The sequence below is a fragment of the Euleptes europaea genome, chromosome 4 (genome assembly GCF_029931775.1).
Source record: "Euleptes europaea isolate rEulEur1 chromosome 4, rEulEur1.hap1, whole genome shotgun sequence".
Classification (NCBI taxonomy): domain Eukaryota; kingdom Metazoa; phylum Chordata; class Lepidosauria; order Squamata; family Sphaerodactylidae; genus Euleptes; species Euleptes europaea.
Genome location: NC_079315.1, coordinates 69,705,488 through 69,722,241, shown reverse-complemented (window position 1 = coordinate 69,722,241; position 16,754 = coordinate 69,705,488). Strand labels below are relative to the sequence as shown.

The 16,754-nt window shown below is 42.7% G+C and overlaps 1 protein-coding gene across 4 annotated transcripts in view; it reads right to left on the bottom strand.

The window, feature by feature from the left end:
- Positions 1-13,821, bottom strand: part of SEMA6A (semaphorin 6A) — a 93,190-nt gene extending 79,369 nt beyond the window's left edge. For all 4 annotated transcript variants that reach the window (XM_056847953.1, XM_056847954.1, XM_056847955.1 and 1 more), the window contains exons 1-3: positions 13,685-13,821; positions 7,711-7,828; positions 362-419 (exon numbers count right to left, since the gene is read on the bottom strand). In XM_056847953.1, coding sequence (XP_056703931.1) covers positions 362-419; positions 7,711-7,828; positions 13,685-13,784 — 276 coding nt within the window. In that variant the 5' untranslated portion in view covers positions 13,785-13,821. The remainder of the gene's footprint in view (positions 1-361; positions 420-7,710; positions 7,829-13,684) is intronic.
- Positions 13,822-16,754: the final 2,933 nt, after the last annotated feature.

Sequence of the window (16,754 nt, the reverse complement as noted above, 5' to 3'; positions counted from 1 at the left end):
TTTGCTTGATGGTACTCAATAAAATATTGGTAGGGTTTACCTATTAACAGGCTTATATTGTAGACAATTAACAGAATAATAATGAAGCTGCAGAATACAAATGAATAAATATTTGATGAATTATCTGCCCACATTTCACTACAGATGGCTTTTGGAGAAGTCATTTATCAGTGATAGTCAACAATTGGAAATCCACAGTAGACTGGCAGCTCTTCCAGCTTTCCCCAATGTGATTTATGTGAGCCATCCTCCTTGATCATTGCAATTTCAAGAGCATTGTTGGAAAGCTGCGAGGAACAAAGTCTTTCCTCTATTTTCCTCCCTAGTGTCACTAATTTCCAAATGACAGAAAGCTACTCACTTTGCTAAAATGAATTTCTTCTGTATTCATGTCCATATCAACAGTATAAATATGGTCCCTGTAAACAAAAGGAAAATATTGACTACCAAGATAAACTCAAGTCAGTTTTTTTTTCTTGCAGAAAGAGATTGTTGTAATCAGATAAATCAGCCCCCATAGTGGGGAAAAAGCAGGAAAAATACAATACCAAAGAAAGCTTAGAGGTGTACCTTCTGTTTCCCTTGCTTTACAAAAAAAGACCAACAAAGTCATAATTCAACATACACTTTTTCCAATGATATATTTTGTAAATTAACAAGGGCTGAGGACAAGCATTTAATGGATCCACAATCCAAACCACGAAGAGGGTGGTTTTCCTGAAGTCTGTATTTAAACAAAATGCTCTGTATGTACCCTGTGCAAGTGCAGAGTTCCCTATCTATCCAGTTTCATGTAGGCAGCCATGTTGGCCTGTGGTAGAAGAACATGATTCGAGTCCAGTAGACAAAGTATCTGACAAAGGGAGCTTTAACTCTCAAAAGCCTATACCCTGGAAATCTTGTCTTCAAAGGTGCCAGTGGACTTGGGTCTTGCTTCCCTATCTAGCTAGATGACCTATAAGATTGCACTCCTCAGGGTTTTGGACGATGGCTATGATCCAATGACTGCATAGCACATGTGGAGGTTTTACTGCACATGAGGAGCGGGAGTTTTCTTGCTGTCCTCTATGAGCAGATGCTGTTTGTGCAGAATAGGGGATCTCTGTGCAACGTCGGAGTCTTTTCCCTGTGCACGAAGGGCTTTGGACTATGTGCCATGCCCCTATTCCAGCAGAAATAGCGTACAAAGGTGTATGTTTCCTTTATAAGCTTGCTTAGATAACGTTTTATCAGGATCTTGAGATGGTATTCAGTGTGTCATTGTTAGTTATCCAAGGTTACAGAAAGGTTAAGGCTTTATTCATTCTTTTTAAAGGCTATTTCCCCAATCTCAGCCGAGATGTTTTGACTGACAATGTGAAGGAGAAAGGCTGACAGCAACCAAATTGTTTCCAGAAGTCATTCTTCTTTTGCTACATTGATGGCCAAATTAAGCTTGAAAATTTGCCTGGAAAAATGAATGTTTAACATGAGTTGCTCGAGTTCTCTTCCTTGTTTAGTGAAGAATTGGGCTCTATTTAAAATTATCTGCCCTTTCCCTTTGGAAATACAAAACAGAACCCAGAAGCTCAGGTCCAACGATATTTCTTCTATGAGGAGCAGAATACAAAGGTGTTTTTGTTTTAAAGATCAAAATACAAAATACTTAATCCAATTAAAATTTGATGGAACCCCACTGAACTGAAAGGAAATAATAGGGCTGGTTTTTTTTTAAATACATGCCATCTCTTTCATTCTTCTTGAAAGTAATATTTTCCCTCATAATATAGCTGCAGTAAACGATCTAATGCTTTGAAAGGGTCTGCAGAATTCTGCTGAGAGCCGAATGCAGACTGTTTCCATTTTAGAAGGCTCTGCTGTCAAAATTAGCTATGTTTTATCAGGCATGGGGAAACAGGGTTAGACTTTCTAACTAAAGCAGACCCAAAACATTCCTTGCTGCAAGATGAATAATAAGCAACACTCTTCCCCCGTGGAGAACAGGAGCAGTGCTGTTAACAGAATGCAGCTTTCAAGATTCTACTGCCAGCCACCACTCTGGAGGCCGTTTGCTTTGTATGATGCCAAGGTTTGGAAGTTGTGTGCATGCGTGTTTCTTTCATTTCTGTATGTCCACAATCTACGGAAGAAATTGTCATTTACTGCCAAGACAGGTTTAATATGCTGATTATTTGTTGGAACAGTTTTGTTGGTGGAACAGTGATCAGAGAGTAATACTAGAACAGAACAGAACTACCCATTAATTAGATTCCAGCTTTATAGGTGACTCACAGCGCAATCCTAACCACAGCTATACCCTTCCAAGTCCATGGAAGTCAAGATTGCACTGAGTGTTGTTCTCCCCCTCCATAATATATTTTCCACTATTGTTCTGCTGCTGAAAAGTGGACCCAAAAAAATCTGAATTGTAAATGAAGAAGTGATTATTATTCACTGGCAATGCCTCAAAAATGTTCCAGTTGCCCTCTTTTAGCACAGCTCTGAATATGTTAATTGCCGTTAAAAATGAAAGCAGTAAGATTTCAAAATAGGCTTGGGTTGCTAAGCTCCATTCTAACTGTGCCGCCTTGTAATGACTTAGTGACTGGTTTGCCAATCAACCCAGAAGGAAGGAGAGGCTGGTTCCTGGGCTTATCTGAATGAAATTTAATTTCTAGATAACTAGAAACCATTTCCACATGCGTTATTTAAACCACAGCTGCTTACACAATGGCAAACATCAGAAGGACTGTCAAGTACTAGTTACGCTTTCCTAAACTAATAACAATAAGGTACTGTGCTATTCTGTGTTCCCTGCTGCTGCTTAGCCCCCACTACCTCCTGCCTGGAGGATCTGTACAGCTCTTGCTAATTAATTTATTCTTACACAATTAAGACAATCCTCGCACTTCTATTTTCCCCACCTCCAGTCAGCAGAACTGCAGATTGTTGCCATGGCATAATCATGTAGAGGAAGGAAATTTGAAGAATGCTGGCTCCATTTTGACCCGCTGGCCACCCACCGCAGCCCTTGGCTGTGAACAACTGCATGGGATTTGGGTGGGGGCGCACCAAAGCATTCTGTAAGCGTCTACAGAGAATGACAGGTTATTCAAAAGTACTGTGGGAGAGGAAGGCACAGTGCACGTCTGCAAAGTCGTGTATGTTTGTGAAGCTGCCGGGAGGAGGGCAGTTGAGAGAACACTACAGTTTTGGGGGAAGCCATAAATGGAAAAGCTTGCTTGTCCTTCTCGTCTGTCCCTAACCAGGGGGTTGCCCGATGGTGTCAGGCTAGTTAAACTCCCCTGATTCGGTGATTTGAGAAAGTATACAGAGCATAGTGAACCCAGTGAGCACTAACCAGCCAGGGTCCTTTGCAGCTTACAATTTAATGACATGAAGGAATAACTGCCTCCCTTGAAGATTCCACGTGGGAACTATTAGTACATGTTACCAGCTCCGTGAAAGACACTTTACTGAGGTTTCTTCAAACTTGCTACCAGAATATGAGCCTTTCCACACTTTCCTCTTATTGCTGTATTTGTGCTAGGCCGGATGAAGCTGTGGCTTTCCAACAAAGGGCAATATCTCATTCCAAAATAATGGACTCAGACTGTAGTCCTGCTGTGGTGGAAAAGCCGCACTCCTGCTTTTGAAATAGAGGCAATGAATATTCCAGTTGTGGTGACAGAAGTGCACAATTTACAATGAAATAAAATAAACATTGCTTTCCATTGCAGGTGGTGGGGGTGGCTGGGAGGACAAATGGTGCTGGATGTGGGCGAAGAGATGTGGAAATCTCCCCTTCAGTCCATAATATGTGCAAACCTGCTTTGGATAAGATCTTTCAGGAAGGTTTGAGAAATTGCACAGTGGAGCCAGGGTAAACCCAGAAGTTGAACAACTACACGATAGTGCCATGTTGAAACTCCAAATTCCCCCTGGCTTCAGTGCAACATAGTGGAAAACCTCCAGATAGAAGCAAAGCAAGGTCACTAGTTGAAAAGTAAAAGGTACATGAAATAGTGAGGCCTCACCGGAGGAGACTGCAGCAGCCTTGCTAATACTGGCCACGTTTGTTTTAAAGGCCAAATCGGCAGTTTCCAGTTATTGTTTTCAAGGAACGTTTTTTGCATAAATTGTCCGCTCAGCAATGTCTGCACATTGCAAAGGACTCTGGGATACGTTTTAGAATGCAGAGCAATAACTGGACCTGGTGCTTCACACAGGGCCCAAACTACAAATGTTGATGCGTGTGTGTGAGGAATCCATGTATTCAAGAAGTGAATGGGATCTATTTTTAATAAAAAGTGGACTGCACTGATGAGGAGTACTGATCCCTATCTTTCCCCAACAACTTCACTGGGCTGCATTGTCTGAAGCAACTATCTTGTAGTTAGGATTGCCAACCTCCAGGCTAGGGGGTGGGAGGGCAGCAGAGATCTCCCGGAATTACAACTAATCTCCAGACTACAGAGATTGGTTCTCCTGGAGAAAGTTGCTGAGTTGGAGGGTGGACTCCACAGAATTATACCCAACTGAGATTCCTCCCCTCCCCAAACCCCACCTTCCTCAGGATCTACCCCCAAATCTCCAGGAATTTCCCAACCTGGAGCTTGCAGTTCAGTTTAGTTCTGGTATTGGAACCAGACTGGAAAAAAACACTTTGAAAAACAGAGTGTAGCAATGTGAAAAAAAGGAAAGCTCAACCTTCATTCCCCTCACCTCCCCAATCAGTTTCCTATAAAGACTGTATGTGCCATCCCCTCACAGACATTATCCAATAGCTTGTTACATTCACACATGCACAGTTTGCACAGTATTCCTGTGTATTTAGGATTGATATGTCTGCTAAACCCTGTGTGTGCTATAGGGAGCCCATGACATTGAGGCTAGGACCCTACGCAGTGCAAAGAATGGCAACTTTCTTGACTCCTGATAGTCTTCTATGATCCCCAAAATCACGCCCCCGTGGGTCAGTGGACCCACTGTGGTCAAAGTGAAAGCAGACTCAGCAAAAGTTGCCTTCTCCCTCTTCCATGAGCAGAAGTAGCTAGTGTGAGCAAAACGGGAGGTTAAAATCCAGGCCTGTATTTTCACAAAAACACAATATCATGGTTTGAGTCCTGGAGAAATGTCACCTCCTGCAATCCTTGAGGGCAACAGATGGATAACAGCCACAGAGGTACATTTGTTACACCATGAATATACCAGTATAATCGGAAAGATCCCCTTTTGTTTTCACATGATGCTCCAGACAAAGGAGCATTACATTCAGAGGCATTTTCAAAAAGTTAAATTAGAAGAGTGGAAGTGGTCCTCAGTTGCTTTTGGTGTAGCAGGTATTGGGTAACTGACTCACATGAAACTATGCAGGTTGGCTGTGAGAGCAATCCACCTCACACTGGAATCAAAGCCAACATCTCACTTGATAATCATGGATGGATTCCAACTCTGGAATCTCTAATGTTTATTGGGCTTTTTCAAAAAACCAAATATAATTTTATAACAGTCTGTGGAAACTCTTCCAGTTATATTTCCTCCCTTCCTGAGACAAGAAGGGACATCATGTAACTGATTTTAAAAAATCCCAGATGTTTTTCTTTGAAATCCAAGAAAATTCTAGAGAATTAATTCCCAAGCAGAGACTAGATTTTCTGAGTTGCATCAACAACTGTTAGTCATTTGTTTTTTTATTATTTTTATAATTGGGTACAAATGTTTACTTAACATCACTACATTGAGACAACTAAAAAAAACCCAGCAACACAGAAAGGAACATCTGATATCGCAGCTTAGGGATTTATGCCAAGAATGGTTTCAATTAATGCCTTTACAAGCCTGTTTGATAAACACCTCTGATTAGATTCATATTTGCCACTGTGTCTGGGTTTATACTGGTGCTACCAAAGGAGAAGCAGTGTTATTTGTACGTTTTCATTCACGCTAATCATGAGAAGATGACTCAGTTTCTACAGTTTAAAAGCAACCTTTGCATTTCCACTGGTCCCATAGGATCTCAGCCCAGCAAGGTTTTTTTACTGTCATTTGGAAAAAAACAGTTTTTGTACAATTTCAGTGCAGGGAACCACAATAACCTTTTGTACTTGAGAAAGTAAATATGCATTTCATATTAATTTTTCATCATACATGAAACCAATTACAATTCTTTCAGATGCATGACCAATATTTTCATTTTCATACAGTAAAGTCATGTGTTAAGTTTCAGCCAATCAATGTTCATATCTCCCATGTCTTGAGACGTTCTTGCAGCAATTTACAGTTTATCTTTTCTAATCTTGACCAATTTTAAATCAGCCAAACTAGTTATTAAATTAATAGGTTTTCCCAATCTTTTAAGATAATGTTTTTACGAACAAGAACATTGTCTTCCACTGTGACTTTTCTTAGAAGGTTCCTTGCATGGCCTGGACAGAAAGTCACATGTGGGGACTGCAAAGAGAGCACAAGGCATACAATTTGTTGAAGCATTAGTCTCCGTAATACTAATTAAATTCAACCCAGCCAAATACTTGAAATGAAATGTACACATGATTTCTCATTCTCACTGTCACTTTGCTTTACTGTAAAATATGCATAGTACTGAAACAACATTAAAGTTTAATTCCTCTTCAAATATATACTCATGCAATGCGGATTATTCTTGTTTATTCTCCAAAACAGTTAGTTGTGTATTTAAAATTAAAAACTCTTTCTGAAAAAGAAAGAAAAAGAAAAACACCTAGTATTAAGCTCTAGCTGGTCAAATAATACAACTCTTGTAATACAAATGCTTTCTAAAAGCCCTTGGGGAAAGGGAGTTTAAAACAGCTCCAAGCTAAACAAAGGGGGAGTGCAGCCCAATCCCATCATCCAAGGACATTGTTTTGAGGGAATTTTCCTTCCCCAAGTGTGACCATCACTCACTGCCATGTCCCTTATTGATACTGAGGTACAGTACAGTTCCGTGTAGATTCAGTTTAACAGAAAGGCCTTTTTCTCTGTCTCCCCACCACAAAAGACTGACTTCTAACCCAGATTTAAAACACCCATAAAAAAAAACTGCACAAACTTGATATCTTGTTTTTAATCAAGCAGGATCTGTGGTTAACTCACAAAAATGACTGTATCTAGGATCTCAGTGAAGCCATTCTCAAGATATATAACTCTTTAGAGCTACAGTTTTTAATGCTTAACGTCTGTTGAACGTTATATGACACCTTTTAATGCTGTGAATATCTGCCCCATCCCTAACAATAAGGATGTGCTGGAGCTTTGCAAAGCTAGCCTAGTTCCCCTCTGATTATGGCTGGAGAGGGAGGAGTAGAAAAGAGCTGTGGAGAGCAGCAGCAGCCAAGTTAAGAGAGAAAAAAACCCTAAACGTTTTTTAAATGCTAATTCTTCTTCTCTTAGTATGGCTTGTTGCTGCTCCCAATAGCTCTTTTCTCCCCTTCCTCTCCTCCTTGGCTATAATCACAGGAACCTGGCTAGCTTTAAAAAGTTTGACCCCAGCGTCATTGTTAGGGACAGGGCAGCGCTTTCTGGAACCAACTGAGTCTCTCTGTTAGGGCCAGGGAGAGAGAGAAGGGGGAATGAACAAGAGCTGTCGAGAACAGAGACCGTAAGAGACAATTTGTCAAACTGACTAGGTGAAAGTATGATATTCTAGGCGCCATGATGACTTGGCAGCTGGGATTTTTTGAACTCTGGAGTAAGGAACAGTTTACTGACCTAGCAGCAATGTAGAGAGTTCTGTCCATGATCATGACCAGCTGGATGTCCAGTCTGTGCCTTTGTGCAGCGTCGTGTCCTGGCTTGTGACCCAGAAACACCGGATATTGTTTTGTATCTGTGAAAAGAGGAACAAGATGTGGGCAGGAAAAAATAAGTCTCTTTCACGTCTTGCTTCTGCTACTCTTTCTCTCTCAATATGTAGGCTAAAGCACCAAAACTTAACAAGTTACACAATTTTTCTTCTCCTCAGTTGCACAAAAGATACTATTCTTATTAAGAAAGAACATGCCTCTCCCACCCAGGGCTGGTGCTACCATTAGGTGAACTAGGCGGCCGCCTAGGGCGCAGACCTCAAAGGGGCGCAGAACTGACCTGAGGGGCATTTTTTTTTTAAATTAGCAGTTTCAAGTTTTGTGTTTTAATTTTTTCTACAAGACATTTGTTTTTTAAAACTGGTTTGCAATCGGGGGGGGGCACAAGTAGTTAGCCTTGCCTAGGGCGCAAAAAAGCCTCGCACCGGCCCTGCTTCCACCTCCACAAGAGCATGAATCTCCACAACAGCATGAGGCTGCTTGAACGTCTGGGCCCTGCAGATACTTCACATATATATCTGGCTGTCTTTTCAATTTATGCAGATTTCTAAATAGCTGGGTTTTGCCTGCTAGTGATGATCCAATATCACAAAGATGTTTGACAGGAGGCAGCAAATGCTGCACTAGCCCTGCTATCTAGTGGTTAGAACAAAAGTACAAAAGTGGCAGCCCTACAGGTTGCCTGCATTATTAGAGTAACGTTCTAAAGGTAGCATTAGACGATACTGCATTGCTGAGCCTATCGTGGAGACTCTAGGGCAGTGGCTCCCAACCTTTTTCGAGTCGCGATCCCCTTTTACAATTGCCAAGTAACCTGCGACCCCTGCCACATTTGCATAAAGCCATGCGGGGGAGCATCTGCTTGGCATGCAGGAGGTCCCAGGTTCAGTCCCCGGCATCTCCAGTTAAACTTTAAGGGACCAGGCAGGGCTAGTGCTACCAGGCGAACTAGGCGAGGGCGCAGACCTCAGAGGGGCGAAGATCTGACCTGAGGGGCACCGTTTTCAACAGATTAGTTTCTTAAAAAGATGCAGCTGACAACTTATATATTTTTTATTTTAAGGTAAGTGCCACAACGGTGCGATGGAATAGAATTAATTATTACGCCTTATAAAAAGGTTTTGTAGGAATGCATCAGGCTTGTATTTTTTTCTACAAATCTGTTTTTGAAAACTGGTTAGCAATTGGGGGGGCACAAGTAGTTAGCCTTGCCTAGGGCGCAAAGAAGACTGGCCCTGGGGACTGGGCAAGTAGGTGATGTGAAAAGACCTCTGCCTGAGACCCTGGAGAGCCGCTGCCAGTCTGAGTAGGCAATATTGACTTTGATGGACCAAGGGTGTGTGGACCAAGGGCCGGCCGGTGCCCGCAGTCCTCAGACGTGCGGGAGGTATCTAGCCCCTTTCGGAGCAGGTGACGAAGGTTATGCTGTCTACCGAGGTCAGAAGTCAGAGGTGTCGTCAAAGCCGGCAGGAGTCAACGGCCGGAGAGATTAATCATGAGCGGTAGCTGGAACACAGAGAAACTGCACGGTTGCTTCCGCGAAGTGAAAGCACACCTGCACTGCCTTTATCAGACAGTGCACTTCCAGGCTAGGCTTCATCCTGAAACGACTCAGCACCAGTTCTCTGTCTGCTAGGCTCTCCAAGCGAGCACTTCTCCTTCTACCTTGCAGAACCACACGCAGCCAAGTCCTGATACGCCTATCAGGTTCAGGTGAGCTTGGAGGGCTGCCATTCTCAGCTTCCACTGCAGGGGTTGGGGGAAGAGTAGCTTCTGTCTGCCCTTGTCCCATCTCCCTACCTAGCTGTGGTTCCTGCTGAGTTGTTTCAGGCTCCTGTGCTACTGGCTGCAATGGAGGTACTGAGGGCCCAGAGGAAACCTGTTCCTCCACTTCAGCTTCAGAGTCCTCCGAGTCCTCAGCTCCCAAGGCAGGGCCTATGACAAAGGGTCTGATTCAGTAGAATTCGTAGTTTGGGACGTCAGAGGGGAGGAACACACATGAAGCTGTCTTCTACTGCCACCCAGCCGCTTCAGTTCTCCGCCGGTCGCTCCCCCGCTGACAGATCGGCTTCTCTCGTTTCTTCTCCTCCCTTCTGTAATTTTCCTTTTTTTGTCCGGTTCTTATTCGTGCATAAAGCCGGCGGGGTGACTCAGGGCGCCGCTCTCCTCCTCGCCCGTCTTGCCAGCGCCTCTCTGCTCCCAGGGAGGCTGGTGTGTCGCCATGCACTCGGCCGAGTCAGTGGGGGCCGCTGCAAACTCGGGGCTACCGCCCCATAGCAGCAGCGGCAAAGGGTGTGCTCGAGCCGCTTCTCTTCCTTTTCCCCCTCCCTTCAGAGCTCGCCCTCCAGCCAGCCACACTTCGGCACTGCAGGAGCCGCCGTCGAAGCGCGCAGTTTATATATGCTCCCCGCCACGCGCCGCTTGCCCCCGTCCATTGAATTAAGTGGGAGGGGCCAACTCCCGTTCAGAACGGCCCCGGCGCCTTCCGCCAGCCCGCCCGTTGATTCTGGCGGCGACCCCCCAGAAAACACGTCGTGACCCCTTTGGGGGTTGCAACCCACAGGTTGGGAAGCAGTGCTCTAGGGGAAGCAGGACCTCAGAACAATGCTGCTCTGATCAACTGCAAGCTTCGGTGTCCACACATGTTCCACGTGTTAAAAATAAAAAAAGCTTTTTTTGGGGGGGGGTAGTAATAAAGGAGAGTTTTGGACAATGCTACTAGCTAAAGAGTAACTGTGATGTAATCCAAAGATAAATTGGTGAAGGCAATGCAGTTCAAATGCTGGAATATTGATAAATGCTGCGTGCAAATTGGTAGTTCTTTTTTTAAAAAATTGTTTTGTTTCTTTTCCTTACACTGTAGTGCTGAAGTTCAGATTCTGGAGCCCAAGAAATGGCCAACTGGATGTACTCCTATGTACCTGTCCTCTCCAGTCATCTTTGGAGATCCTGCTTTGCTTGCCCCTGCCAGCTGAGTCTAGATGGGTAACCCAAGAATTCTAGATATGGGTAACCCAAGTATTCTTGACTGTGGCAGCAAACCTTTGTAACTCCCTCCTCAGGGAGATTAGTCTGTCTCCTTCTAGTGTTGTCTTTCACCAGTGGGCGAAGATTTTTTTTATTTTCTTTGGCATACCCCCAGTAATAGTTATTGGCCCTCTTCCCAGTTTGTGTGTTTTTACAACTTCATATGCTTACATTATGTTTTATTTAAATGTTTTATTTAAATACAATATATTTGTATTTTAAATGCTCTTTAATGTCTGAAATGTTTTAACATCCGCTGTCTTGGGGACTCTGAATTCGGTGGAAGAATTTTTTAAACAAACAAACAAACAAACAAACACCCTATGGTCATCTGTAACAGAGGTTTTCAAATTGTACTATAAAGTTCACTTCACACACTTACCAATCTAATCATATCCTTTATGTGAAGCAAATGTACACTCCTCCCCTCTACTACCCTCATAATGTAGTATGTGATGTAGGGCCCCCTGTACAGAGCTCAGTTACTTTATTCCCCTTGACTCTGTGAAAGAACCATACAAACTGGGCCTTCACACTGAGGGCCTTCCTCACACACTACATTGTGCGTGTGACAAAAAGGACAGATTGACATGTGGTGTAGCAGCTAGAGTGTCAGACTAGGATCTGGGAAACCCAGAATCAAATCTCCCCTTTGCCATAGAAGCCTGTTAGGTAATCTTGGCCAGTCACTCTCTCAGATTAACCTACCTCAGAGGCTATAGCGAGCATAAAATTTAGGAGAGGGGAAAGATGCTTTGGGAGAAAGCTGCTAGGGAGAAAGGCGGAGTATACTGTTTTAATGATGTATTTGTGAGCTGGTTTTAATGGCTTTCAAAGTGAGATTATAATTTGTATGTGTTAATTTGTTAGCCTCCTTAGTGGCCCCTATGAGGGCAGAAAGGTGGGGTAAAAATCTTGTTAATAAATAATAAATAAAATATAAATGAAATAAATAAATACATATCATATAAAAACATCACTGGCCTGGTATGTATGTGAACGGGGTCTAGGACGCACTCGGCATATGATAAGGTATCAGCAAACAGGTAGCTCAAGCACATAAGCACGTAGGTTTTATTACACAATGGTGAGGTGAAGGATGACCAGACAATGTGACCTGATGACAATTGCTTCTCCTCCTAGATAGTCCAGCAGTTTGCCTAATTCTTTCCATCATGGGCCAAGCTAAATAAGCAGCAAATCAACTTATCTCTAATTCTGACAAACCATGAGAGTATACACACATGGTACTCTGACTGCCTAGAATGCTCAAATTCATTGTGCAATTATAGGGATGGCAATATGCACTGTGTATACATGGTAAGGTAAAGGTAGTCCCTTGTGCAAGCACCAGGTCATTACTGACCCATGGGGTGATGTCACATCACAACGTTTACTAGGCAGACTATGTTTACGGGGTGGTTTGCCATTGCCTTCCTCGGTCTTTTGAGGTACATGAAGAAATACTGCAGAAAATAAAGTAAGTGATAAGTAGGCCTAGTTCCAGATGGCAGAATTACTTGCCATGCAGATATTCCAGAGCTGACTTGTATTTGGCCAAACATTAGCTTAACACATTTTGTCTATGGAGGTTTGTAATTCTGGCTCTTTGCATTCTGAGACTGCCAATTGTTTCTTCATAACTGACTGAATGTATGGAATGTATGCATGAAACATAAAGAAACAGATGGAGGCTTCCAACACTTTCATTATTCTCCCTGATCCCTTTCCTATATTAGTTTATGCTTACCAAAGCAACTAAGATATTTGATCTGCCATTTGTTATCCCACTTGGATGGAGTTGATTCTGATATGGACTACATACTACTGAACCCTGAAAGGCCACTGAAGGCACTTCAGTTTGTTGTAGCAACTATGAAAACGAAGGTTTTTATGAAGCATTTTACAACTGTTGTGCACAGCCAGATATTGTGCAAGCTTCCCCAATCAACACGTCTCAGTCCTAATGGGCAGCAGAACAGAACCTTGTGCTAATCGTCTTCCAGGCAGATTGTCACATCTAGCTGGTCTAAAATGGAAACTATTTGTTTTCTAAAGTTCTACTTTACATTACAATTGCAAAGGCTGTACTTGTGTGTGTATATACTATATTAACACACATACTAAATGAGTAACTCATCTTGGTATTGAACTGTGATTCCTCCAAAGAATTGTGCAATTAAATTATTCTTATTAGAGTTTTATCTAAAGTACATTTAATTCCTTTTATTAGGGAATGGCTCTTATTTTGGCAGTCATGGAAGAATCTAATCTTCCAAGTTATGGAAAGGACCTGAGCCATTTGAAAGTGACATTTTTGGAGAACATCAGTTTGAAGTAGGTTTGCCAGGTCCCTCTTTGTCACCGGTGGGAAGTTTTTGGGGAGGAGCCTGAGGAGAGTGGGATTGGGGAGGGGAGGGACTTCAAAGCCATAGAGTCCAATGGCCAAAGTGGCCATTTTCTCCAGGTGATCTGATCTCTATTGGGTGGAGATCAGTTGTAATAGCAGGAGATCTCCAGCTATTACTTGGAGGTTGGCAACCCTAGTCTGAAGTGAGACGAACAAGGAAAGAACAAAGAGATTATTTCTTATTCAGAATTACTCCAGTCTATTAATTTCTGAGAAGACCTGATAGGATAAAAACATAGTTTCTGGCTCACTAAAATCTGAGACTTTAGCAATGAAATCCTGACCAGAGTTATACCTTTCAAAGCTTCATTGTCTTCAATAGACTTAGAAGGATTTAACTCTGCTTAGGAGTGCACTGAAAATCTCACTGACCAATAAGGCGTGATTTGGAGCTTGGGGGGAAAAGAAATCTTAGCACAATTTCCCTGCCTTTCATACTCACGGTTGCCATGCGAAATACTGATTGGCTCAGAATCTTCTGGGAAAACAGCTTCAGCAAAGTGTAGCAGTGTGAAATATAGCAGCAAGGCTTCTGACCTCATAGTAGTTCAGCTGGGAGACTTTATTTCTTCACTTCACCCTGTGAAAGACAAATGAGGGCATAAGAGCTTTCTATTAACTCAGCCACTATCAACAAAAACAGTCCACAAATAGCCAACAACTAACAAAGGTGATCTCTTTTGCCCTTCAGGCATTCACTATAAAATAATGTTCATTTTAAAAAAAGAAAACTAGCCCGACAACAAGACTCAATGGGTTCTAACATATAGTGGTACCAACACCTTGCTTTTCAATACTGTTAAAGATTCTTTAAGTAGGGTTGCCAACTCCAGGTTGGGATATTCCTGGAGATCTGGAAGCAGAGCATGGGGAGGGGAGAGGAGAGACCTCAGTAGGGTATAATGGCCTTTTCTCCAGGGGAACTGATCTCTGTCATTTGAAGATCACTTGAAATTATTCATTTATTCATTTGAATTCCAAGAGATCTCCAGGTCCCACCTGAAGGTTGGCAACCTTAGCTTCAAGGTACCAGTGAATTCTTCTCTTTGCTGCTGCTTTTTGCCCTGATGAAAAAACCTCTATCTACAGAGATGGTAAATCCATGTCTGGAATGTAGACATAGACTTCAAACTGCAGATAGGGGGGGTCGCGCGCGCGTGCACACACACACACAAATTCTCTCCACATAGAAAACTAGAAGAAAGATTTTTACCTAACTTTCTTTCTGACACACTTGTCATCTTAGGTGAAGGTCATTGTTTTTAAATGGAGCATTCAAATCTTGTGAGCTCACATCTGTACTCTGAATAACTACAGGCCATATACAAATGCCTAAGCAGGTCTACTCAGAATCCTACTCAGGTGTATTCAGTGGTCATACTCCCATATGTTCTTAGGAATGCTCTGTAAGTCTACCAACAGCTGAAACAGGTTATAGGGAAACATTCTGTCTTCTAGGGTTGGGATTGGGTGGACATTTGCATAATTACATGATGGTTCACCCCATAAATTAAAAACACTCTAAATTATTTAGATTTAACTAGGGATTAAGGCAGTTTCTAGGAAACTGATTCATTCTCTAAAGAGTTATAAATCAAGTACAGCAACATGGGGGAGGTGGTAGAGGGGATGGTTGATGGAGCAGTGAATGTGTCATGAGACTTTACCACAAAAATATGGGCTCATAAATTTAGATATCATAAAAAACTGCTCCAATTGCAGTGAAAATAAAAAAAATGAAATGGTCTAAAAGCAAAAGCTTCACCCCCACTTCCCACCTAATGCATTCCAGGTATGCTTTCTTTTATTCACCATTTTTTAAATAAAAAAAGCTAAATCTTAAAAATTCTGAATTGAGAAAACCCTCTGTACATTACAGCACCTAGATCATAATTTCCAGGCAAATTTCATGGAGGTGCTGATCTGCAGGATAAATCAGTGTAAAAAGTGGGGATGTCTTTCAATCCATTCGATGCAGCCTGCCAAAGATTATCTTTCTGAACAAAGCTATTTCATTGTAGCCTGTCATTCATTCTAGACTTATGCACAGAAAGTCAGACTTTGCAACCAAGAGAGCTTTTGAATGTTCATTTGGCAAACAAAGGGCTAAGTTGCCCTTTTGAAAAACCATTTAATATTAGATACCTATGAGTCCGTTCTTCATGCCAAAAAAAGCATTAACAAGTCCTGAGTATTTCATTCCAGCATTTAATTTCATAGTCACAGCTGGTTCTTAATCATTTATCCAGTTGGAAATACTGCAGAAATTAATTTATATATATAAATAAAATAATAAACCCCCATGTCCTACAATTAGAGAGAGCTTCACAGGAGGTAACTGCAGTCCTTTGAATAAGGCAAGCCGAATAGCTGTTTCTCTATTTGCGTATTTTGCTCACATTAATTTTGACTAGTTTTATCACTTCTTCCCAAATAAAACATGAGTTATTTATTACATTCATATCCCAACTTTTCCCCTTGGAATCTAAAGTGCCCTTAATACTGTTCCCAGCAGTCTCCCATCCAGGCACAGATCAGCCTACATCTACTTTGCTTCAGGAATGTTCTCACATTGCATTTCATTTCATATTGAGAAAATAAATGTTGATGAAAGTATCCTTGGGATTAATGTTTTCCACGACAGCAAGGGGATACGGCTAACAGTGCCATGCTAAGCAGGTCTACTCAGAATCCTATTCACATCTATTCAATGGTGCTTACTCCCAGGAAAGTATTATAAGGATTGCACTGTAAGCCTCCTATAGGTGGCTATCTTGCCTGCAGTGAGGACCAACCAATGTGGGGTGAGTGGGCTTGCAAGCTGGTGAGCTCTGTTGCCCACTGCCACTCCAACAGCAGCAGGAGAAAAACTGATAACGCAGAAGTGACGTAGCAACACTGGCAATGTTGCTGACATTATGCCCCCTATGTCCCCACCCTCAACCCTCCTGCTGACTGCTAGGCCTGGGAACCCTAGGGGGTAGGGTTGCCAGATCTCTCTTGGAAACCAGTGGGAGGTTTTAGGGGTGGAGCCTCAGGAGGGTGGGATTTGGGGAGGGGAGGGACTTTAATGCCATAGATTCCAATTGCCATAGCGGCCTTTTTCTCCAGGTGAACTGATCTCTATCGGCTGGAGATCAGTTGTAATAGTAGGAGATCAGCTAGTACCTGGAGGTTAGCAACCCTACTAGGGGGAGAGAAGGACGACATGGACATACTGTACTGGGAAGAACTAGGCCACAGAGCACTGAGGCCCTTTCCTTTTAAACATGAGCTGCAGACCAAATTGGAGCCTGCAGCAATCACGTCTGCTGGCCCCACCCTCCCCCAGGCATGCGGGTGGCCAAAGGGCTGCAGAAAGCTGCCTGAGAACCACCTGGCTTAGATCCAATGCTGGGGACAGTTGCCCAGAGTCACCCTATCCGCCCCCCCTCTGCATCCGGCACAAATGGTTCTCTAGCTTAAGGCTCAGGGCTAAACTTTCTGTCTTAAACTGGTGAATCAACGGTCAC